The 24,732-nt window shown below is 46.2% G+C and overlaps 1 protein-coding gene across 2 annotated transcripts in view; it reads right to left on the bottom strand.

The window, feature by feature from the left end:
• BAZ1B (bromodomain adjacent to zinc finger domain 1B) overlaps positions 1-22,236 on the bottom strand; it is an 81,910-nt gene extending 59,674 nt beyond the window's left edge. For both annotated transcript variants that reach the window (XM_063605902.1, XM_034951426.3), the window contains exons 1-3: positions 21,720-22,236; positions 10,637-10,753; positions 8,227-8,371 (exon numbers count right to left, since the gene is read on the bottom strand). In XM_063605902.1, the coding sequence (XP_063461972.1) occupies positions 8,227-8,371; positions 10,637-10,753; positions 21,720-21,826 (369 nt within the window). In that variant the 5' untranslated portion in view covers positions 21,827-22,236. The remainder of the gene's footprint in view (positions 1-8,226; positions 8,372-10,636; positions 10,754-21,719) is intronic.
• Between the last annotated feature and the right edge of the window lie 2,496 nt (positions 22,237-24,732).

The raw sequence follows: 24,732 nt of genomic DNA, 5'->3' as shown, positions 1-24,732 counted from the left end.
TACCCTTTAACTGAAATGTTTAGACTACTTATGTTTAATATAATTATAGATATATTTAAGGTTTATTTGCTTTTCTATTCAGCCTCAACAAAACTAAAAACTGCTCTTCAAAAAATACTGTTAAGAAAACAAAAACACTGGCCAGGCATGGTGGCTCATGGCTGTAGTCCCAGCACTTTGGGAGGCCAAGGTGGGTGGACTGCTTGAGCCCAGGAGTTCAAGACCAGCCTGGGTAACATGGTGAAACCTCATCTCTACAAAAAACAAAAAAAAAATTTGCCAGGCGAGGATGTGGTGCATGCCAGTGATTCCAGCTACTAGGGAGGCTGAGGTAAGAGGATCACTTGAGCCTGGGACGTTGAAGATGAAGTGAGTTATGATTGTGCACCACACTCAAGCTTGGGCAACACAGCGAGACCTTATCTCGCAAAATAAAAATAAAAATAAAAAAACTCTACAAAGCTTTTCCAATGCTCATTAAGAGTTCAAACCAAGCCGGGCACAGTAGCTCATGCCTGTAATCCCAGCACTTTGGGAGGCTGAAGTGGGTGGGTCACCTGAAGTCAGGAGTTTGAGACCAGCCTGTCCAACATGGTGAAACTTCGTCTCTACTAAAAATACAAAAAGTAGCTGGGCATGGTGGCGGGCACCTGTAATCCCAGCTATTCAGGCAGCTGAGGCAGGAGAATCAGTTGAACCCGGGAGGTGGAAGTTGCAGTGAGCCGAGATCGCGCCATTGCACTCCAGCCTGGGCAACAAGCAAAACTCTGTTTATAAAAAAAAAAAAAACAGAGTTCAAACCATTTTTGCAAAGCAACCCTTATGATAAATCCAAAACCAAAAACAACAGAGTTCAAGGCCGGGCGCAGTGGCTCACACCTGTAATCCCAGCGCTTTGGGAGGCCCAGGCAGGCGGATCACCTGAGGTCGGGAGTTCGAGACCAGCCTGACCAACATGGAGAAGCCCCATCTCTACTAAAAATACAAAATTAGCTGGGTGTGGTGGCGCATGCCTGTAATCCCAGCTGCTCGGGAGGCTGAGACAGGAGAATCGCTTGAACCTGGGATGCGGAGGTTGCGGTGAGCCAAGATCGCGCCATTGCACTCCAGCCTGGGTAACAAGAATGAAACTCTTCCTCAAAACAAAACAAAACAAACAAAAACAAAAACAACAGATTTCAAACCATGACCTAACCTTTGACGACCTGTACAAGATCTAGCCCTTGGCTACCTGATACTACCATTCCCACCATCCTCCCTCCTTCTGTAGTCTAACCACACTGATTTTTCTCTGTTCTTCCAGTACAATGGTTTTCCCAGTACAGTACAGGGGTAATTCTGTCATACCTCTTTTCCTTTCTTTCCCCAAGACATATGGCAATGTCTGATTTTCACAACTGAGAGGGTGCTATTGGCATCTAGTTGATAGAGGCCAGGTATGCTGCTAAATACCCTACAATGCACAGGACAGCACCTACTACAATCATCTGTCCTGAAGTTTGTAATGCCAACGTTGAGAAACCCCGTTCCTGACCATCAAGTTCCCTTTTGTCTAAAGGCCTTCACACACCCTGTTCTCTCTCCCTGAAATACTCAATGCCCCCTTCTCCCATGGATATATCCTACTCACCCTATAGGCTTCACCTTAAATGTTGCCTCCTCAGAGGAGCTTTACTGGATCAACACCAATTCTGGTTCTAAGCTAGATTCCTCTGATTATAAACTTTAATAAATACTCTGTGCTTTTCTTTCATAGTTCTTATCAAGAATTTTTTTTTTTTTTTTTTTGGAGACGGAATCTCACTCTGTCACCTAGGCTGGAGTGCAGTGGTGCGATCTTGGCTCACTACAACCTCCACCTCCTGGGTTCAAGCAATTCTCCTGCCTCAGCCTTCCAAGTAGCTGGGACTACAGGCACGCGCCACCATGCCTGGCTAATTTTTGTATTTTTAGTAGAGACGGGGTTTCACTATGTTGGCCAGGCTGGTCTTGAACTCCTGACCTCGTGATCTGCCTGCCTCGGCCTCCCAAAGTGCTGGGATTACAGGTGTGAGCCACCGCACCTGGCCTCATCACCAATGCTAAACACACAGAAACAACTGTGGATTTTGGTCACTACTGTTTTTCCAGCACCCAAAACATGCTATCTACATAGCCGGTCATCAATAAATATGTGGGATAACCCCTCTATATTGGGACAATGTTTGTGGCACCCTTCCAATGTCCATCATATCTACTTTTTTTTTAATCACACTTAGAGTGCAAAACATTTTTATAAATAATGAACACCTGTGTACCCACCATACAGGTTAAAGTACTTAACATTAATAGTGGCCAGACCCAGTGGCTCACACCTGTAATCCCAACACTTTGGGAGGCCAAAGCAGGAGGACTGCTTGAGCTCAGGAGTTCAAGAACAGCCTTGGCAACTTGGCGAAACCCCATCTCTACAAAAAATACAAAAATTAGCCAGTGCCTTTGGACTGTAGGATGAGGAAAAAAAAAAAAAAAAAAAACAATTAGCCAGGCATTATAGCTACAGTCCCAGCTACTTGGGAGATTGAGGTGAGAGGATGGCTTGAGCCTGGGAAGTGGAGGTTGCAGTAAGCCAAGGTTGTGCCTCTGCACTCCAGCCTAGGCGACAGAGCCAGACCCTGTCTCAAAAAAGAAAAGAATATTAACAGTACCTCAGAATCTCCCAGTAAGCCTACGCTCAGGTGGAAACAACTCTCTCCTCTCCTCCTGACAGGGATAACAAACATTCTGAGTTAGTTTTGCCTGCTTTGAGCCTTCTATAAATGTAATCATACTGTATTCTTCTGTGACTTCTTTCAAGTTCACATTTTTTCTGCTATAGAGTATTGTGTGGCTTAACAATTTGTTTATCCATTCAACTACTGATGGCTACTTGGGTTATCTCCTCATTGGACTACTATGAACAATTCTATTAATATACTTACACAGATTTCCTGCGGCAAAACTGAGGGTAAATACTCAAGCAAAAATCCTTAGTCAAAGGGTATGTATAATAACCAATTGTATTCAGCAATGCCGAGTGCTTTCCAAAATAGATGTGCTATTTACAATATAAGCAATTCCACATTCCTGTCAAAACTTGGCAGCAAGTTTTTTTATTAATCTGATGTGTATACATTATCTCACTATGGTTTCGATTAGATTTCCTGCATTATTGATGAGTTTAAACATATTTTCATGTTTATGGACATACATACTTCCCTAGTATCTCTTCCCTTTCCTCATTTTTTTGTTTTTGAGACAGGGTCTTGCTATGTTGCCCAGGCTGGAGTACAGTGGTGCGATCATAGCTCACTGCAGCCTTGAACTCCTGAGTTCAAGCGATCCTCCTGCCTGTCTTCCAAGTAGCTGGGACTACAGAAATGCACCACCATGCACGGCCAATTTTTATTATTTTTTGTAGAAACAGGGTCTCCCTATGTTGCCCAGGCTGGTCTCAAACTCCTAGCTTCAAGCCAACCTCCCGCCTCAGCCTCCCAAAGTACTGGGATTACAGGCAGGAGCCATTGGGTTCAGCCCATCTTTCCTCAAACATTTCTTCTTTCACCTTGCAGATGTGTGCAAAATATTTTCGTTTTGCCATGTCAATTCCATTTCCATCCTTCTCTACCTGGCTCTATGCTTAAATAGGCTAACCTTTACAGCCTCCACCAAGACTCCCATTGCCCTCTAGATTCTGGTGAGTTCAGTTCATGGGGAGCATCAGCAGAAAACCAGGAGATGGAAGTAAAGCATCCTTGGGGTGTTTATTTCCAAATGCCTCCCTAGGAGGATGGTTACAGTTACAGTTTTCTCTCACTACCATAGTACTCTTCAACAACAGCAGCTACTCTTTTCTAGTCCCTGTACCCACTCCCTCCCTCTGCTTCCTTGGGGTTTAGAAATGATAAAGTCTTCCCCAACTGCCGATAGGTATGAGGCACTCAACCTTTCCTTGTTAAGTTTTCCTTAACCCTGATCAGACTGCTGTCTGCTGTCAACAGCCCCTTTATTAAACTCAATTCAACTACATTTGAGTATGCCATCTGTTTCCTGCCAGGACACTGACTGATATAAAGTATGTGATTAGAACCCACTAATGGTCAGCCACAGTGATTCATGCCTGTAATCTCAGCATTTTGCCAGGCCAAGGTGGGAGCATCACGCGAGTCCAGGAGTCTGAAACCAGCCTGGACAACATGGCAAGACCCCGTTTCTCTATAAAAAATAAAAAACTTAGCTAGGCGGCCAGGCGTGGTGGCTCACATCTGTAATCCCAGCACTCTGGGAGGCCGAGGCGGGCAGATCACGGGGTCAGGAGATCGAGACCACCCTGGCTAATACGGTGAAACCCCGTCCCTACTAAAAATACAAAAAAATCAGCCAGGCGTGGTGGCAGGTGCCTGTAGTCCCAGCTACTTGGGAGGCTGAGGCAGGAGAATGGTATTAACCCGGGAGGCAGAGCTTGCAATGAGCCGAGATCGCGCCACCGGACTCCAGCCTGGGCGACAGAGCGAGACTCTGTCTCAAAAGAAAAAAAAACTTAGCTAGGCATGGTTTTGAGTGTCTACAGTCCCAGCTACTTGGGAGGCTGAGGTGGGAGGACTGCCTGAGCCTGGGAGGCTGAGGCTGCAGTGAGCTATGATCACACCACTGCACTCCAGTCTGGAAGACACAGCAAGACCCTGTCTCAATAAAAAACAAACAAATAAACAAAAACCCCACTAGTACTGCCAGACATGACAAATAAAAAAGAACTAGCTAGGAGATAGAAAGGAGTCAGAGTAAATTATTGAAACAAAGAAAGAACAAGAACTTTGAAACCAGAGAGACAGGTGTGAATCTTGGCCCCATCAAGTACTGGCTATTGTAGCACAAACTGCTGCTGAGCTAGCTACCAAGCTATTCCCTCCCTCTTCTCTCTTGCCAGCCTGTCTCTTTTGAGACTTAAATACAAAGGAAGATACTCTCTTTCTCAGCCCCCGCTGCAGCTCTGGGTGGTTATGTAAGCCAAGGTCTAGCCAATAACGTGTAAAGATAAAGGGTGGAGCTTTCTATTTTATGCTTCAAGAAAGATTTTTCCAGATACGCTTCTGGAAAGATTTTCTTAGCCTGCTTTGATAAGTATTCCCTCACTCTGAATACAGTCACATTTTTTCACAACTCAAGGGACAGCAAAGCTAAGGACCAGAACTCAACACACTGAGAAGAACAGAACAGAAAGACAGAGAAAGTCTAGGTCCTTGACAATAGTATTCAGCCTCTATACCAAACTTGGAACTATCTAAGACTTACTACATGAGATAATCACGTCTGTCTTGTTTAAGCCAGTACTACTAAAAGTGTTGTACCTCATGTAACAGCATCACTACCACCCTGCAGATTGTGAGAATTGAAAAATGTTAGGTCTATCCTAGACCTTCTGAACTCTCAAGGAATGGGCTGAAGAACAGTTCACGCATGATGGAGAAGCAAATTAAACATTTGTCCTGAGAGGGAAAAAAAAAAACAGTTCAAGCAATTCTCCCACTTCAGCCTCCCGAGTAGCTGGGACTACAGGCATGCACCACCATACCTGGCTAATTTTTGTATTTTTTGGAGAGATAGGGTATCGCCATGTTGGCCAGGCTGGTCTCAAACTCCTGACCTCAGGTGATCTGCCCACCTTGGTCTCCCAAAGCGCTGGTACTACAGGCCTGAGCCACCATGCCCAGCCAAGAACGCATTTTCAGTAGCTTAAGTATCACACCAAAGTTTGAGAACTACGGACTACTATTACAATTTCGCTACATAACGGCTGAAAGCACTCATAACTAGTATGTATCAACCTCAACATGTCATTTAAATGTACAAGGCTACCTACCACCTCAAGATTTCTATGCAAATTCTGCAAGACATTATGTAAAGCAATTAGCCCAGTGTCAAGTACATACAGATAGATATTTAACAACTGTTTAGTTTTTTCTCCTGAATCTTACTTTCAGCTGTTACAAGATTATATAGGGATTGCTTTAGTGTTCGGTATCACTTTTGTAATAGTTATCCTTTAGCTATTTTGACTGGATAATTAAAAAACAAATAAGGCCGGGCACACTGGCTCATGCCTGTAATCCCAGCACTCTGGGAGGCCGAGACAGGTGGATCACAAGGTCTGGAGATTGAGACCATCCTGGCTAACACAGTGAAACCCCGTCTCTATTAAAAATACAAAAAAATTAGCCGGGCGTGGTGGTGGGCACCTGTAGTCCCAGCTACTCGGGAGGCTGAGGCAGGAGAATGGTGTGAACCCGGGAGGCGGATCTTGCAGTGAGCTGAGATCATGCCACTGCACTCCAGCCTAGGCAACAGAGCGAGACTCCATCTTAAAAAAAAAAAAAAAAAAAAAATTTTAAGTAGAAAAAGTCCAACTCTCATTACAGCGAGGACTTGGATTAAACATGTCTGAGGCCGGGCGCAGTGACTCACACCTGTAATCCCAACTCTGGGAGGCTGAAGTAGGCATATCACCCGAGGTCAAGAGTTCAAGACCAGCCTGACCAACATGGAGAGAACCCGTCTCTACCAAAAATAAAAAATTAGCAGGGCATGGTGGCAGGCGCCTGTAGTCCCAGCTACTCAGGAGGCTGAGGCAGGAGAATTACTTGAACCAGGGAGGCGCAGGTTGCAGTGAGCCGAGATCACGCCATTGCACTCCAGCCTGGGCGACAAGAGCGAGACTCCACCTCAAAGGAAAAAAAAAAAAAAAAAAGTCTTAAAGTCTTTTTTTTTTTTTTTTTTTGAGATGGAGTCTTGCTCTGTCCCCCAGGCTGGAGTGCAGTGGCACGATCTTGGCTCACTGCAACCTCCGCCTCCCAGATTCACGCCATTCTCCTGCCTCAGCCTCCCGAGTAGCTGGGACTACAGGCGCCCACCACCACGGCCGGCTAATTTTTTATATTTTTAGTAGAGATGGGGTTTCACCGTGTTAGCCAGGATGGTCTCGATCTCCTGAACTCCTGATCCACCTGCCTCAGCCTCCCAGAGTGCTGGGATTACAGGTGTGAGCCACCACGCCCGGCCTGCAAGTCTTTTCAACATAGTAACAATTATGTGCTCACTTTGTCAGCACATATAATGAAACTGGAATAATATGGAGAAGATTAGCATGGCCATTGCATGGGCTGGGCAGTGGTTCATGCCTGTAATCCCAGCACTTTGGGAGGCCCAGACAAGAGAATAGTTTAGGAGTTAGAGACCAGCTGGAGCAACATGGTGAAATCCCATCTCTACAAAACATACAAAAAATTAGTCAGGCGTGGTGGCGCACACCTGTGGTCCCAGCTACATGGAGGGTGACATGAGAGGATCGCTTGAGCCCAGGAGGTAGAGGTTGCAATGAGCCAAGATCGCGAAACTGCACTATTCCAGCATGGGTGACAGACTAAGACCCTGTCTCCGAAAAATAAAAAAAGAAAAGAAAAATCAAAACCAAAAAGACAAAATAACAGAATTATCAAAAAAGGATGAAAAAGACAAAGGACAGACCAGTACAACAAAGTGTTGCAATTATTACAATACTAAAACATTCTCAGTGATGAATGTGGTTCTAAAATTTGGTTCAAGGCCAAGAGTGATGGCACATGCCTGCAGTCCCAGCTACTCAGAAGGCTGAGGTGGGCGGACGGCTTAAGCCAGGGAGTCTAAGGCTACATACAGTGAGCTATGACTGCACCACTGCACTCTAGACTCTGTGACAGAACAAAACCCTGTCTCTAAACAAATAAATAAAAATAAAATTTAGTCCTTATAATACTTGATGGGAGGCCAAGGTGGGTGGATCATCTGAAGTCAGGAGTTTGAGACCAGCCTGGCCAAAATGGTGAAACCCTGTCTCTACCAAAAATACAAAAAACTAGCCGGGCGTGGTGGTGCACACCTGTAGTCCCAGCTACTCAGAAGGCTGAGGTGGGAGAATCACTTGAACACGGGAGAATGAGGTTGCAGTGAGCCAAGATTGCGCACTGCACTCCAGCCTTGGCGACAGAGTGAGACTCCATCTCAAAAAAACAAAACCAAGAAAACACACAAGTATTAACGTAAAGTATTAATACTTAACATTAAATATAATACTAAATATAACACAGTTTTACACACATAGAAATGTGTTCTGTAACCTACGATGACAGCTCTAACTGTGATGGTAAGTCAAATCAGAAACGAACAGGCACTCACCTCGAAGTCACACTCTTCTCCCACAGCATATTTGGTCATGATCTCCAACCAAGCAGTATCTACTAACTTCTCTAAGGAGGCTGTGTTATGGTGAACCATTTCCAGAACAAGCTTCTCATACCAGGCAGGAAACTCCTCCTTCAAACTAAATAAATGTAATTAGTTATCAAGAAAACACAGAAACACCTACCCAGAGATTTAATTCAAGTCAATTCAAACATTTCTTTCTTTCTTTTCCAAACATTTCAAACATTTATCGCTCTGTGACCAAGGCTGGAGTGCAGTGGCACAATCATAGCTCACTAGCCTCCACCTCCTGGGCTCGAACAATCCTCCTACCTCTCAGGTAGCTGGGACCACAGGCATGCACCACTGCACCTAACCTCTTTTAAGACTTAACTTTTGGGCAGGGCGCGGTGGCTCACGCCTGTATTCCCAACACTTTGGGAGGCCGAGGCGGGTGGATCACGAGGTCAGGAGATCGAGACCATCCTGGCTAACACGGTGAAACCCCATCCCTACTAAAAATATAAAAAATTAGCCGGCCATGGTGGCTGGTGCCTATAGTCCCAGCTACTTGGGAGGCTAAGGCAGGAGAATGGCATGAACCCAGGAAGCGGAGCTTGCAGTGAGCCGAGATCGCACCACTGCACTCCAGCCTGGGCGACAGAGCGAGATTCCATCTCAAAAAAAAAAAAAAAAAAAAAGACTTAACTTTTGGCTGGGCGTGGTGGCTCACACCTGTAATCCTAGCACTATGGGAGGCCAAGGCGGGCAGATCACCTGAGGTCAGGAGTTCAAGGCCAGCCTGGCCAACATGGCGAAACCCTGTCTCTACTCAAAATACAAGAATTAGCCGGGCGTGGTGGCACATGCCTGTAATCCCAGCTACTCGGGAGGCTGAGGCAGGAGAATCACTTGAACACGGGAAGCGAAGGTTGCAGTGAGCCAAGATCACACCATTGCACTCCAGCCTGGGCTGGAGAGAGACTCAGTCTCAAAAAAAAAAAAAAAAAAAAAAAACACTTAACATTTTACGAGTTTTAGGTTCACAGCAAAACAACACTGCTTTAGCAAATATACGTAAGGCAATGGGGAATACAAAGATTAAAAAAAACATGCAGTTTGCTGGACACAGTGGGTCCCAGCACTTTGAAAGGCACAGGTGGGAGGATTGCTTGAGCCCAGGAGTTTGAGACCAGCCTGGCCAACAGAGTGAGAACCTGCCTCTATAAAAAACTAAAATAATTAGCTGGGTGAGGTGGCATGCACCTATAGTTCCAGCTACGTAAGAGGCTGAGGCAAGAGGTTGGCTTGATCCCAGGAGCTATGTGCATACCACTGCACTCCACCCTGGGCAACAGAGCGAAACTGTGCCTCTTAAAAAAAAGGAAACCGGGAAGCGTTAACATGTTGGAAACGTGACTTGAACACCAGAGCTGTTGCAAAAGGACAGCAATGATTTAACGCTTTTCACTTTATTAAACTAGAAAAAAAAAAAAATTTAATTATCATACCCGGTTGGGTGCAGTGGTTCACGCCTGTAATCCCAGCACTTTGGGAGGCCAAAATGAGCAGGTCGCTTGAGGTCAGGAGTTCGAGACCAGCCTGGCTAACATGGTGAAACCCCATCTCTACTAAAAACACAAAAATTAGCCAGGCGTGGTGGTGAGCGCCTGTAGACCCAGCTACTCAGGAGGATGAGGCACGAGAATCGCTTGAACCCAGGAGATAGAGGTTACAGTGGGCCAAAATCGTGCCCCTGCATTCCAGCCTGGGCAACAGAGTGAGACTCCATCTCAAAAATAAAAATAAGAATAAGGGCCAGGTGCGGTAGCTCACGCCTGTAATCCCAGCACTTTGGGAGGCCAAGGCGGGAGGATCACGAGGTCAGGAGATTGAGACCATCCTGGCTAACATAGTGAAACCCCATCTCTACTAAAACTACAAAAAATTATCCGGGCTTGGTGGCGGGCACCTGTAGTCCCAGCTACTTGGGAGGCTGAGGCAGGAGAATCACTTGAACCCGGGAGGCGGAGCTTGCAGTGAGCCGAGATCGTGCCACTGCACTCCAGCCTGGGCGAGAGCGAGATTCCGTCTCAAAAAAAGAAAAAGCAAAAAAGAATAAACCACATTACCAGAGTACTTACAAGGTCAAAGTATGGAGCAGGAACACTCAAAGGCCTGGTAAATACCTAAACAAGTGCACCTATAACTAAATAAATATTCCATATTGCTACTGCAAAATGCCATTAGGCAAAGGAACCCAGAAACCCATACAGTACACTAATGTAATATAGTCTAATTTGTGCCCCATAAACTTAAATACACATACTGCTTTAGGGTTAATATTCCCTCCTTTCCTAACAATGTGAAGATGGTGGCAAAGAGCAATACTTCCATTACTTACAGCTCAGCAACTTCCTGTTCTTCCTCCCAGGCTTCCTTGTGTGTTAGCTGACTGCTTCCAGTACTCTTGCACGTCCAAATGCGCTCACTGTACCTTTCTAAGCGGGCTTCATACTCTCTGTTGGCAGTAGTTCAGGAAAACAATATGCAAGCAACAGAGACGACAAACCCATACCCATAAGATACTTATATACAGAACAAAATCTAGTCTCCTTTTTAAAATGTGTAGCATGAGAGGATAAAAATGGAATTGGAGGCCGGGCGCAGTGGTTCACGCCTGTAATCCCACCACCTTGGGAGGCCAAGGCGGGCGGATCATGAGGTCAGATCGAGACCAGCCTGGCTAACACGGTGAAACCCCGTGTCCACTAAAAATACAAAAAATTAGCTGTGAGTGGTGGTGGGCGCCTGTAGTCCCAGCTACTCAGGAGGCTGAGGCAGGAGAATGGCGTGAACCTGGGAGGCGGAGCTTGCAGTGAGCCAAGATCACGCCACTGCACTCAAGCCTGGGAGACAGTGCGACTCCGTCTCAAAAACTAAAAAAAATTTAAAAAATGCAAAAAATGGAATCAGGGCCCAAAGCAAGATGACTAAGACTGAAGTATAATGAGAATGGATTGTCATGGGCTGGGCACCTGCATGGGATTTACAGACTGGGATGATCACGTCTCTAATCTCAGCATTTTGAGAGGCCACGGCAGGACAATCACTTGAGACCAGGAGTTCGAGACCAGCCTGGGCAACATGGTGAGACCTCGTCTCTACAAAAAATAAAAATAAAAAATAATAAAAATGGTTTTTCATGTTTTACAAAAAAAAATTAATATTTTAGTACAAATGTGATTTCTTCAATTCACCAAAGTTTCATTACACAAGACTTACGCTGTACCAAAAACTCATAAGAAAAAGTAAAGGTACATTAAAACACAAGTCATAAAAAATAACAATGTAAGGTAAGCAAAATTTTCAGAAAACTCAGACAAGTTTAAGAGTCAGTCCACCACTGCCAGGCGTGGTGGCTCATGCCTGTAATCCCAGCACTTTGGGAGTCCGAGGCAGGCAGATCACCTGAAGTCAGAAGTTCGAGACCAGCCTGAGCAACATGGAGAAACCCCATCTCTACTAAAAAAAAAAAAAAAAAAATTAGCCGGGCTTGGTGGCACATGCCTGTAATCCCAGCTACTCAGGAGGCTGAGGCAGGAGAATCACTTGAACCTGGGAGGCCATTGCAGTGAGCCGAGATGGCACCATTGCACTCCAGCCTGGGTGATAAGAGCGAAACTCCACCTCAAAAAAAAAAAAAAAAAAAAAAAAAGGAATCAGTCTACAGTAAAATGAGGTGACTAGGCCACAGTCTCACAGGCAGTTTGGAATAACCTTGAGCATACATTAATGATCCATTTACCCACAGCCCTCCAGTCCACCTTGGAAACATGTTACTTCTTAGGGTTTACAAGCTTGTCCAACCTTTGTCCAACCTGCGGCCCAGGACGGCTTTGAACACAGCCCAACACAAGTTCATAAAGTTTCTTAAAACATTATGAGTTTTTTGTGTGATTTTTTTTTTTTTTTTAGCTGATCAACTGTTTTTAGTGTTAGTGTATTTTATGTGTGGCCCGAGACAATTCTTCTTCCAATATGGCCAAAAGATTGGCTACCCTGGTTTAAAAAATAAATTTCATAAAATACTTAGAAGTATTCCGGAAAGTACTTTTGATATAATATTTATCCAGTCTCTATGATGTCTCCAATAATACTGAGATTCAGAAGATCATTTACTAGCCATTTAGACAGTCTTCGTGAGGGAGACGAGGGAAAGAAAAACATCAAGTTGGTAGCGTAAATATGGCAACTTTCCACACAAAACCAACTGGAATTCACCATCAGCCGGCCACTTCCAAATTCAAACGGCAAGTAACTAATTTACTTTTAAGCACAGCAACAGATGCTATGTAAGAAAATCAACTGACACAAGTAGAAAGTTAGTGAACAATACCTGTATATTCCAAGTGACACATTTTATAGTGGTTGAAATGAAAGTATTTAAACAGTTTCCTCTACAATACTATCTAACAAATAAACAAATATTCTAATTTTTGTTTTTAGAAACAAGGCTGGCCTGGATCTCCTGAGCTCAAGAGATCCTCCTACCTTAGCCTCCTGAATAGCTGGGATTACAGACTTACACTGCAGCACCTAGCTCATTTTTATCTATTTATGTATTTATTTTTGACACAGGGTCTCACTCTGTCACCCAGGCTGAAGTGCAGTGGTGGGATCATGGCTCACTGTAGCCTTGACCTCCTGGGGTCAAGCAATCCTGGGCCTCAGCCTCCTGAGTAGCTAGGACTACAGGTGCACACCACCATGCCCACCTACATTTTTTATCTTTGCAGAGTCAGGGTCTCACCACATTGCCCAGGTTGGTCTTGAACTCCTGGGCTCAAACAGTCCTCCTGCCTCAATCTCCCAAAGTTATGGGATTACAGGTGTGAGCCACCACGCCCAGCCACATGTTTAATAAATATAGATGCTTGGTTTTCCAAGGTTATGATCAGCAAAAACGCAAACAAGAACAAACCCACAGGTAATCCAAAATAGTAACTTTATCCAATAGTATAAGCACCTTTGCTCATTGTGGATCTTTCCCCAGATCTGCTAAAACTGAGTAATAAATCCATTTTCCTTACAGGGGTGGTGCTGATATCTAAGTGATTAAACAAAATATATAGAATGTTTGAGTAAAAACCTGAGTCAGACTTCCATATACAGCTATGTAAATCCAATCACCGAAAAATTTTCAAACTTATACCCAGAGAAGAGCAACGGAACGGCTTCCATAGGACATTATCCCAAGACGGATTTGTCTTATTTTTGTCTACTGCACTAGGGGAGTGGAAGGGATGGGTAGTAAAATAAGGACAGAGGAGGAATCAGTAAGTGGACTTATTTAAGCTTTCAAAAAGCTTGATAACATTCTAACACATTATTTAGCCATATTTAAGAAGCTCCAGCAGGCATGGTAGCTTACACATGCAATCCCAGCATTTGGGAGGACAAAGTGGGGGGATCTTGAGCCCAGGGGTTCAAAACCAGCCTGAACATAGCGACTTTACAAAAAACTATTAAAAGAAAAAAAAAAAAAACTCACTGTGTCATCAGAGAGAATGTAAGAGAAATACATTAACAAATATGTCTTAAAGAGAGAACAGTGAGTTTTTATTATTATAGGTTGAGGATCCCTTAACCAAAATGCTTAGAACCAGGAGTATTTTGGATTTTGAATTTCTTTCAGATTTTGGAGTGTTTGCATTATACTTACTAGTTCAGCATCCCAAATCCAAATATCCAAAATGCTCCAATGAGCTCTTCCTTTGAGGATCATGTTGGGGCTCAAAAACTTTCAGATTTTGGAGCATTTCTGATTTATGGATTTGGGATGTTCAACCTAGAGTTGTTACTTTAAAAAGCAGGGGCCAGAAAAAAACAAAACAAAAAAAAGTAGGGGCCGGCCAGGCACAGTGGCTCACGCCTATAATCCTGGCATTTTGGGAGGCCAAGGCAGGTGGATCACCTGAGGTCAGGAGTTCGAGACCAGCCTGGCCAACATGGTGAAACCCCCGTCTCTACTAAAAATACAAAAAATTAGCCAGGCGTGGTGGCGTGCGGCTGTAATCCCAGCTACTCAGGAGGCTGATGCAGGAGAACTGCTTGAACCTTGGAGACGGAGGTCGCAGTGAGCTGAGATCATGCCATTGCACTGTAGCCTGGGCAACAAGAGTGAAACTCAGTGTCAAAAAAAAAAAAAAAAACTGCATAGTGGCAGTTTATGAGGCCCAGGCACGAACATCGCTCAAGCCCAGGAGTTCAAGAGCAGCCTGGGCAACATAGCAAAACCCCATCTCTATTAAAAAAAAAATTAGTTGAATGTGGTGGCACAGGCCTGTAGTTCCAGCTACTCAGGGATCTGAGGTGGGAGGATCACTTGAGCCCAGGAGGTGGAGGTTGCAGTGAGCTGTGATGGAGAGCAACAGAGGGAGACTGTCTAAAAAAAGATTAGCCCGGGCATGGTGGGTCACGCCTGTAATCCCAGCACTTTGGGAGGCTGAAGTGGGTGGATCACGAGGTTAGGAGTTCAAGACCAGCCTGGCCAAGATGGTGAAACCCTGTCTCTACTAAAAATACAAAAACTAGCCACGCGTGGTGGCGGGCGCCTGTAATCCCAGCTACTCGGGAGGCTGAGGCAGAGAACTGCTTGAATGAGGAAGGCGGAGGTTGCAGTGAGCCAAGATCACACAGCTGTACTCCACCCTGGATGACAGAGTGAGAATCCGTCTCAAAAAAAAAAAAAAAAAAAAGAACCTCCAAACTCACACAATCACGACGAACTCATCACACCTTCTCTGCCAAGAATATACAGTCCTCTATTATTCGTCTAAATTCTAATCATCCTTTAGATCTCAAAAATAACTTTTCCCAGAAAACATTCATTGAACCTTCAAATATGATAGATTGTATTAGTTTCTAACTATTCACCTCCTTTCCATAAGAGGGGATTTTTACATCTCCACCCACTGCCATGTGGCTTGTCTACAAGGTCCCTGAAGAGGAATGTACCTCCCCTCTCCATTAACATCAAGCTTGACCCCGTGACTGGTTTCGACCAATAGATGTGAGCAGATGTAATATATGTCACTTCCCGGAAGAGGCTTAAAGTCATGATGTCTTCTAGCTCTTTCTTTGTGCCACTAGCAAGCAAGACATGTCACACACAGGGTCTGCCCCTCCAGCCTTGTTCCCTTTTTTTTTTTTTTTTTTTTTGAAGCAGGGTCTTGCTCTGTCACCCAAGCTGGAGTGCAATAGCACCATCTCGCTTCACTGCAACCTTTGCCTCCTGGACTCAAGTGATCCTCCTACCTCAGCCTCCCAAGTAATTGGGACCACAGGCAAACGCCAGCATGTCCAGCTAATTTTTCTATTTTTTTTGTAGAGACAGGGTTTCATTCACTGTTGTCCAGGCTGATCTCAAATTCCTGGGCTCAAGCAATTCACCTGCCTCAGCCTCCCAAAGTGCTGGGATTACTGGCATGAACAACCATACCAGGTGTCAGCCTTGGTCTTAAAATGAGAAAAATGTGGAAGGGCGTGGTGGCTCACGCCTGTAATCCCAGCACTTTGGGAGGCAGAGGGGAACGGATCACTTGAGGCCAGGTGTTCGAGACTAGCCTGGCCAACACGGTGAAACCCCGTTTCTACTTAAAAAGTGCAAAAAAGGACCCAGGTGTGGTGCACGTGCCTGTAGTCCCAGCTACTCGGGAGGCTGAGGCAGGAGAATCACTTGAACCCAGGAGGTGGAGGGTGCAGTGAGCCGAGATGGCATCACTGTACTCCAGCCTGGGCTACAGAGCGAGACTCCACTCAAAAGTTAAGAGAAAAATGTGGTTTTCTTTTTTATTATTTATTTATGTTTTTGGAGATGGTGGTCTCACTACATTGCCTTGTCTGGTCTCAAGCTTCTGGGTTTAAGGAATCCTCCAGCTTTGGCCTCCTGAGTAGCTGGGACTACAGGCGCACACCACCGCATCCAGCTGTTTTCTTTTTTCCCACCATTTTTTTCTTTTTTTAATATGAGAGTACTACAAAATTTTAAATTACATATGGCTTACATTATACTTTTGTTGGACAGCACTGAAACCTAAAGTATACATCTCAGAAAATGTCCTCTGACAGTATTAACTTAAAATTAATTGCCTAGTCAAACTGATTATAAAATGTGGGGCCGGACGCGGTGGCTCACGTCTGTAATCCCAGCACTGTGGGAGGCCGAGGGGGTGGATCACTGAGGTCAGGAATTCGAGACCAGCCTAGCCAACATGGTGAAACTACTAAAAATACAAAAAATAGCCAGGCATGGTGGCAGGCGCCTGTAATCCCAGCTACTTGGGAGGCTGAGGCAGGAGAATTGCTCGAAGTTGGGAGGCGGAGGTTGCAGTGAGCCAAGATTGCACCATTGCACTCCAGCCTGGGCAACAGACTGTGACTGTCTCAAAAAAAAAAAAAACTGTAAAAGAATTTCCTACAACCCCTAACAACGGCTATTTTAAGTTTGTGTAACTGTTCTGGTAATTATATTAAGAGAAAGCAAGGCTGGGCATGGTGGCTCACGCCTGTAATCCCAGCACTTTGGGAGGCTGAGGCCGGTGGATCAACTTGAGGTCAGGAGTTCGAGACCAGCCTGGCCAACGTGGTAAAACCCCATCTCTACTAAAAATACAAAAAATTAGCCAGGCGTGGTAGTGGGCGCCTGTAATCCCAGTTGCTCGGGAGTCTGAGGCAGGAGAATTGCTTGAACCCAGGAGGTGGAGGTTGTAGTGAACCAAGATCGCACCACTGCACTCCAGTCTGGGCGACACAGCAATAACCCAGCTCAAAAAAAAAAAAAAAAGAGAAAGTAAGGCCACACACAGCGGCTCATACCTGTAATTCCAGCACTTTGGGAGGCTGAAGCGGGAGGATCACTTGAGGCTAGAAATCCAAGACCAGCCGGGGCAACTATGCAAGACCTCGTCTCGTCTCTACAAAACATACAAAAATTAGGCGTGGTGGTGTGCACCTATGGTTATAGCTACTCAGCAGGCTGAGTGGGAAGAAATCACTTGAGCCTGGGGAGTTGGAGGCTGCAGTAAGCCATGATCACACATTACTGCACTCCAGCCTGGGCAACAGAGTGAGACCCTGTCTCAATAAATAAATAAATAAGAAAAAAAGGGAAAGCAAGAAAAAAAATGAAAATGAAAAGGCAAAAAGGCCCATCAGAAGGATATTGAGTCAGCTGCCTCTAAATCCTATTTCAGATTTTAGGTTACCAAAATAAGTCACTCACTCTCAAATAACCTCTCAGAGCAAATGCCAATTGAGGTTTTTATGTTCCAGCAACTGCTGCACATATAATTGCAGACAAAATGTCAAAGCAATTCTCCAAAGGTTGTGTAAGCTATAAAAGATAAGATATTTTCGAATCCTAGACTATCTCATTATGCATCTACTTTGCCATCAGCTACCTCCTTATCACAATATGCTGCTGCTTTGTTCTCTTCAGTCTTGCAGGGATTGTTTCTTTCAATTAAGTACTTGATATCCTGAAAAGACGTGGCCCAGAAAAGTATAGAGTCAAACAAGCATAACTGTAACTAACCTAAGTGCTCTAAGTCAGAAGATGGCAAAGAGTGAGCCAACTCAAGATGTGCTTTTTACTCGATTTTCTCTCTTACTCGATTTTTTCTCTTAAAGACTCCAGACTGTCTTTAAGTTAAAAACAAGTCTAATATGGCATAACGTATTACTTTAAAGAATGTATAAAAATCAGGCTGGGCGCGGTGGCTCACGTCTGTAATCCCAGCACTATGGGAGGCCGAGGCGGGCGGATCATAAGGTCAGGAGATCAAGACCATCCTGGCGAACACAATGAAACCCCATCTCTACTAAAAATACCAAAAAAAAAAAAAAAAAAAAAAAAAAAAAAAAATTAGCCAGGCGTGGTGGCGGGCGCCTGTAGTCCCAGCTACTCAAGAGGCTCAGGCAGGAAAATGGCGGGAACCCGGGAGGCGGAGCTTGCAGTGAGCCTAGATCGCGCCACTGCACTCCAGCCTGGGCGACAGAGCGAGACTCCATCTCAAAAAATAAATAAATAAATAAATAAAAATAAAAATAAAAATCAACGTTAAGAGCTCAGTATTCCAAATGTCCAGTAAAACTCTATCTTACAACTACAACTTAACTCCATCTATAGCTACTCAACTCTTAACACATGCTCTAAGGCAGACGCAGTAGTGCGTGCCTGTAGTCCCAGCTACTCTGGAGGCTGAGGCAGGAGGATCTCTTGAGTCCAGTTCAAGGCTTCCCTGTGCTACCACCTCGTCTGTGAACAGCTGCTGCACTCCAGCCTGGGCAACACAGCAAGATTCCATCTCTTAAAACAAAACAAAAACATGCTCTAGTCACACTTGTGTAGAGCCAGATTAACAGTATGAATAAGCCCCTCATTATCATACCCTCAATAAATTCTCACATAATGATGCTACAAAGGTCGTGAACTAGTTATTTCTAAGCTTTAGAAACTATGACAGTTGAAGTAACACAACAAAAATACTCATCTACAACAGGCTGCTTGTAGCTCCAATTCCTGCCTAAAACCTATCTTGACTTAAATACAGTCAGTGTCACATCAAGAACTGATTCTGATAAAGTTAATGTTTTCCAAGATCTAGTGTCCTCCCTGTGGGAATACCTTAGGAAGTAAAGTACCATACAAAGCTACAGTACAATCAACATAATCACCAATATATAACACCTAGTCATTAAATGTGTGCATTACTCACAACTTCCACTAAGTTTAATGAAGATTCACAATATACTCCAAGAACATACCAACATACAGCTTTAAGTCAGTAAAATATCACACAAAGTTCTGTGATACATGCAATCAAAAGGTAGGTATTAAAAGAAAATTAAAATATCAAGTCCCATTAAAAACATAATTGTAAATATAAGTTGAGAACTGGGAATACTACTTCAAAGGCAGTTGTTACCCAACCACATATTTGTTCTCCTCTATGAAACCACTAATAGCCTAATAAAGAAATATGCCAATCCGCCAACCATACAGTACAATTGTTTAAAAACCATCCTCAAAGTGCTTCCACTTGCAGAAATTCCCGAAGAGCAATTTCCCCCCAATATATAATATGTTTTAAGACTTCTTTTGTTAAAACAGTTCTAAATGCTGTTATGGGAAATTAAAAAATGAAGAATGTTTATTAAATACATACCACTTAAAATGTTTCCGGTTTCAGTTTTAAATTGTTACCATCAAAACTCTTCATATATATATTTCAATTTCATTCATTCAATAATATGAAAAAGCCTGCGTTGCCAGTCCTAAATTAACTCCCTACAACCATTTTTTACATAGCTCAGTACCTGAAATATACTTAGAAATGGTCTCTTTCTCTATGGCATGTTTCTTATACTCTGCTAGAACCAGACCTGAGAAAGTATCATCTGAAAGTGTGAGCATCCATCAACGGCTCAAAACATTAATGACATTGGAAAAGTACATGTCGGATTCTCACAAGTTGCTACTCCACTGCCGATTCGAATGTATTAAAAAGTAGGGTACTGGCCAGGCGCGGTGGCTCACGCCTGTAATCCCAGTACTTTGGGAGGCCGAGATGGGCAGATCACCTGAGGTCAGGAGTTTGAGACCAGCCTGGCCAACATGGTAAAACCCCATCTCTACTAAAAACACAAAAAGTTAGCCGGGCGTGGTGGCACGCGCCTGTAATCCCAGCTACTCAGGAGGCTGAGGCAGGAGAATCACCTGAACCCTGGAGGCGGAGACGGCAGTGAGCCCAGATCGTGCCACTGCACTGCCGCCTGGGTTAACAAGAGGGAAACTCCGTCTCAAAAAAAAAAAAAAAAAAAAAAAAGTGGGGTACTTCGGCATAATGCAGTATTTGGTAGAGCTAGTGGAACTTCTCCAAAACATTCCAAGTCTTCACAGGACAAGAAAAAAACCAGATTACCACCCCTCCACTTTAAAGTGCCTTACCTTATACCATAATGACAAAAAAGTGAGGTAATATTTAAATTAATTGAAAGTGAAGGAGTAACATTCCACCTTCTTCTGTTGATTGACTTACAGGGATGAGGTAGGAAGAGCGGTGGATTCTACTCCTCTTTCATCATTTGACCTTCAACAAGTCAACCTCCACTCTCTGGGCCAACTCGGCAAACCAAGCCCGAGGACCCGACCGCCTCCAAGATCCACTTCAGCTCCAAGATGCTACAGCTCTATTTCTCCAAGAGCCTTCCTCCAGCATGGACTGATTTTCCAGGCCCCTTTGTGTGTATACTCCCCACAAAGGGACACTCACAAATTGCACTCCAACAAGAATGAGATTATCCTCTAAAGTACTGCGTTAAAGTGAGGATCAGGGAGAAATGAAATAACTCTCAGAGACACTTCCTCCTATACAGAAGCAAGCAAGAAACTGAGAAATGAAGTCCTTCCGAACAGAAGGGGCTGAGAAAACTCATAACACATTAGCCTTCACTCTTAAAGCTTTCAGTCACCAAAGAAATGCTTGATTCCGAAATCGTTTTTGTTTTTTTTACAGATAAGCCTCAAAAACGATTCTTCTGGCACCCATAAAAAAAAGGCAAATAAAAGCTGCACAACTTTTCACTAAAAGATAATGCTTATGCAAGAAATCTTAGTCATGACGAGAGGATGCTTCCTTTGTAAAACATCCAATTTCATGTTCCTAAAATACAACATAAAAACTTCACGTCTTGGTTTTTTTTGTTTGTTTAATTTTAACAAATACCAATCTCCTTCTAAACCTTCAAAATTTCAAACCCGTGTCTGCCCAGGGAAGGCAGGCATCAGCTCCTCCACGGGCAGTTTCCTTCCCTCCCTTTCCTCTAAGCGGGGAATCTCATTCCTAGTTTTCTGCCCCAGGGTCCTGTCAGTTCACCCCGGCCTAAAGTCCCCTCGGGAGACGAAAAAAACGCCAAGTATCACCGCAGAGATCGGGGTAAGACGCAGTTGAGTCTTGCATACGCCGCATCACGAGGCCGCGCGAGTACAATTTCAAAACTTAAGCTGCAGGTTTCATTTAAATTTTTTTAAAAATTTTGTAAAAATTAAAGGAGAAAACCTAGCTCCTCCTCCCCACGCCTCCTCCTCCCTCTCGGGTCCTCAAGGCCTAAAGCCAACCCGGGGGAGGTAATGGGTATGGGGGATGCGCTCCTCGCCGGCGAGGCCCCGGGACAAAGTGCGGGGCCCCGGGGGCGGCCGAAGCGGGCCCTTCTCCTTCCAGGGCCGGTGCGCGCCCCCCGCCGGATCCCCGGGAAGGATCGGCGGGCGCAGGCTGAGACTCAGCCTCCAGGCCCGCGAGCGGCCGGGGCGCGCTGACAGCTGCCCCGGGCGGGGGATGCGCGGCTGACCTGGTCTCGCGAGCCCCAGGCCCTACCCCGGCCCAGCCCGGCCCAGCCCGGCTCGCGCGGCTTGAAAAGGATACTCCCGGGTGCGGAAGGCCTCCTGAGTGTGCGGGATGGTGAAGAGCGGCTCCTCTCCGGGCAACGGCTTCACCAGCGGAAAGGGCTTGCGGCCCAGGAGCGGCGCCATCGCGGCGGCGGCGGTGGGGACTGGCGGCTGCTGGGGCCGACCCCGCGGCGCAGCACTAGGCCCCGCGGCCCGGAGCGAGCGCCAGGCGCCCGGGGGTGGGGTGGGGGAAGGGAGGGGTGAGAGGGCGGCGCGAACTCCGGCTCCCTCACCGCCGGCGCGGCCGCGCGACAGTCATGGAGCGGAACGCCACGGCGCAGAGCTCCCGCGCACACCGCCGCGCCTCCCAGCAGCCCCCCGCCGACCTCCGCTTCGGGTCCCCGCGGCCGGCAGTCACGACTCCTCCTCAGCAGCACCGGAGGAAATTATTGAAAAATGGCGGGAGATTCCCCTCCTCCCCCCGGCCCGGCCAACGCACACACTAACTTGCTCCCCCGTGGCGCCGGTGGCGAATGCTCCAATAGGCGGAGAGCTGGTCAGCGCTCACAGCCTATTGGCTCGGAGGAGCTGCCGCTCCGCGCCTGGATCCCGCCCCCCTGCCCCTGTCGCGTAGTTGGGTTGCAGCGCACTAGAGGGCAGTCTGAAGAGGTGAAAGGTCACGTTATGTAAGCGCCCGTGATAGGCGTGCGGGCCTCCGACGGCAGAGTTAAAAGTGGGGGACAGCGGGGGATGGAGAGGACGAGAACTCAAAGAGGTCAAGCCGGAGAAGCCCCTCGCATATACAGATACTGCGCCATCTGTCACCGACGGCGACACCGACATCCGGGCACCACTGTCCGTGTGGTGCGCCGGAGGGGGAGGGTGAGCGCGCGGCCAGGGGCTTTGTCTTTCCTCTTGGGCGCCTCCCCCTTCTTAAAGGCGCCGTGCTCGGCCACGCCCGGGGATGCGCGGGTGGGGCTGGGCTGCAGGGAGGGGTTGGCGGGAGGTGGCCCCGGGAGTTTACCCTAGCAAAGGTTCTGCGGAAGGACAACGTGGGGGCCAGCTTTGCTCACCCCAGAGTTAACTTCTGGGCGAGAGTGTGGTTGAGATCTGGGTAGAAGTATACTGCTTGTTTCTAGGGGCTGGCTGGAAAGTAGAATATAGAAGCTTCTTTGGAGAAATAGATTAAAAGACGTACTTAGTTTTTTGTTTTTTGGTTTTTGTTTTTTTTGAGACGGAGTCTCGCTCTGTCGCCCAGGCTGGAGGGCAATGGCGCGATATCGGCTCACCGCAACCTCCGCCTCCTGGGTTCAAGAGATTCTCCTGCCTCAGCCTCCCGAGTAGCTGGAATTACTGGCGTGCACCACCACGCCCGGCCAATTTTGTATTATTAGTAGAGACGGGGCTTCTCCATGTTGGTCAGGCTGGTCTCAAACTCCCGACTTCAGGTGATCCGACCGCCTAGGCCTCCCAAAATTATTACTATTTTTTTTTTGAGACGGAGTTTCACTCTTGTTGCCCAGGCTGGAGTGCAGTGGTGCAGTCTCTGCCCACTGCAACCTCTCCCTCCCGGGTTCAAGCTATTCTCTTGCCTCGGCCTCCCGAGTAGCTGGGACTACAGGTGCGCGCCACCACACCCGGCTATTTTTTGTATTTTGTAGAGACGGGGTTTCACCATGTTGGTCAGGCTGGTCTCGGACTCCTGATCTCAGGTGATCCACCGGCCTCGGCCTCCCAAAGTGTTGGGATTACAGGCGTGAGCCACCACGCCCTGCCAGAACTGTGACTCTGGCTTTTTTTTTTTTTCTCCCATGATACTCAGCACCTGGCTCGGAACATTGTAGGTGCTAGTGAATACTATTTGAATGAATTGGATCTACCTTTTATTTTTTATTTTTTTTGTAGAGACGGGGTCTTACTTTGTTGCCCAGACTGGTCTCGAACTCTTGGCCTCAAGCAATTGTCCCGCCTCTGCCTCCCAAAGTGCTGAGATTAGGCGTGACCCACTGTGCCCAGCCAGGATGTCTCTTTAATAGGTACGTCTGGGCCGGGCGCAGTGGCTCACCCCTGTAATCCCAGCACTTTGGGAGGCCGAGGCGGGCGGATCACAGGGTCAGGAGATTGAGACCATCCTGGCTAACACGGTGAAACCCCGTCTCTACTAAAAATACAAAAAATTAGCCAGGCGTGGTGGCGGGTGCCTGTAGTCCCAGCTACTGGGAAGCTGAGGCAGAATGGCGTGAGCCCGGGAGGCGGAGCTTGGAGTGAGCGGAGATCGTGCCACTGCACTCCAGCTTGGGCGACAGAGCGAGACTCCGTCTGGGGTGGGGGGGGGGGGGGAAATAGGTACGTTTGGTCGGGCACGATGGCTCACGCCTGTAATCCCAGCATTTTGGGAGGCTGAGGCGGGCGCATCACCTGAGCTCGGGAGTTCGAAACCAGCCTGAGCACCATGGAGAAACCCTGTCTCTACTAAAAATACAAAATTAGCCGGGCGTGGTGGCGCATGCCTGTAATCCCAGCTATTCGGGAGGCTGAGGCAGGAGAATCGCTTGAATCCGAGAGGGGGTGGTTGCGGTGAGCCGAGTTTGTGCCATTGCGCTCCAGCCTGGGCAACAAGAGCAAAACTCCGTCTCAAAAATTATAATAATAATCACAGTTCTATACAAAGTGCAGAATAAGAAAATAGCATCAACTATTTTAATGCTATTAAATGGGGAGCATTTCAGTTGCTTCTCCAAGCAGACAACACTCACATCCAGAATTTGTTTGGCTTTCCAGTACAATCAAAAACACACTCATTAAGTTATCTCCCTATTAAACTGTCTCCCTTAGTTTAAAGAACTTCACTTTAAAGTTTCCCAGCCTGTACCTTCCCAGCTGTACCTTCCCAGCCTGTCCTTCAACGGGGCTAGACTGCGAGGTGTCTCTAAATGCAGCCTCCTAATGTCAGACCTCTATCTCCTTTTCTTCTCACCTCAAGGATATCCTATCCCCACTAGGAGATCTAGGTCAAAAGCTACCTCTGTGAAGTTTCCTCTGATCACCTA

This window comes from Pan paniscus, chromosome 6 (genome assembly GCF_029289425.2).
Source record: "Pan paniscus chromosome 6, NHGRI_mPanPan1-v2.0_pri, whole genome shotgun sequence".
In the NCBI taxonomy this organism is placed as follows: domain Eukaryota; kingdom Metazoa; phylum Chordata; class Mammalia; order Primates; family Hominidae; genus Pan; species Pan paniscus.
This window is presented reverse-complemented; position numbering and strand designations above follow the sequence as displayed.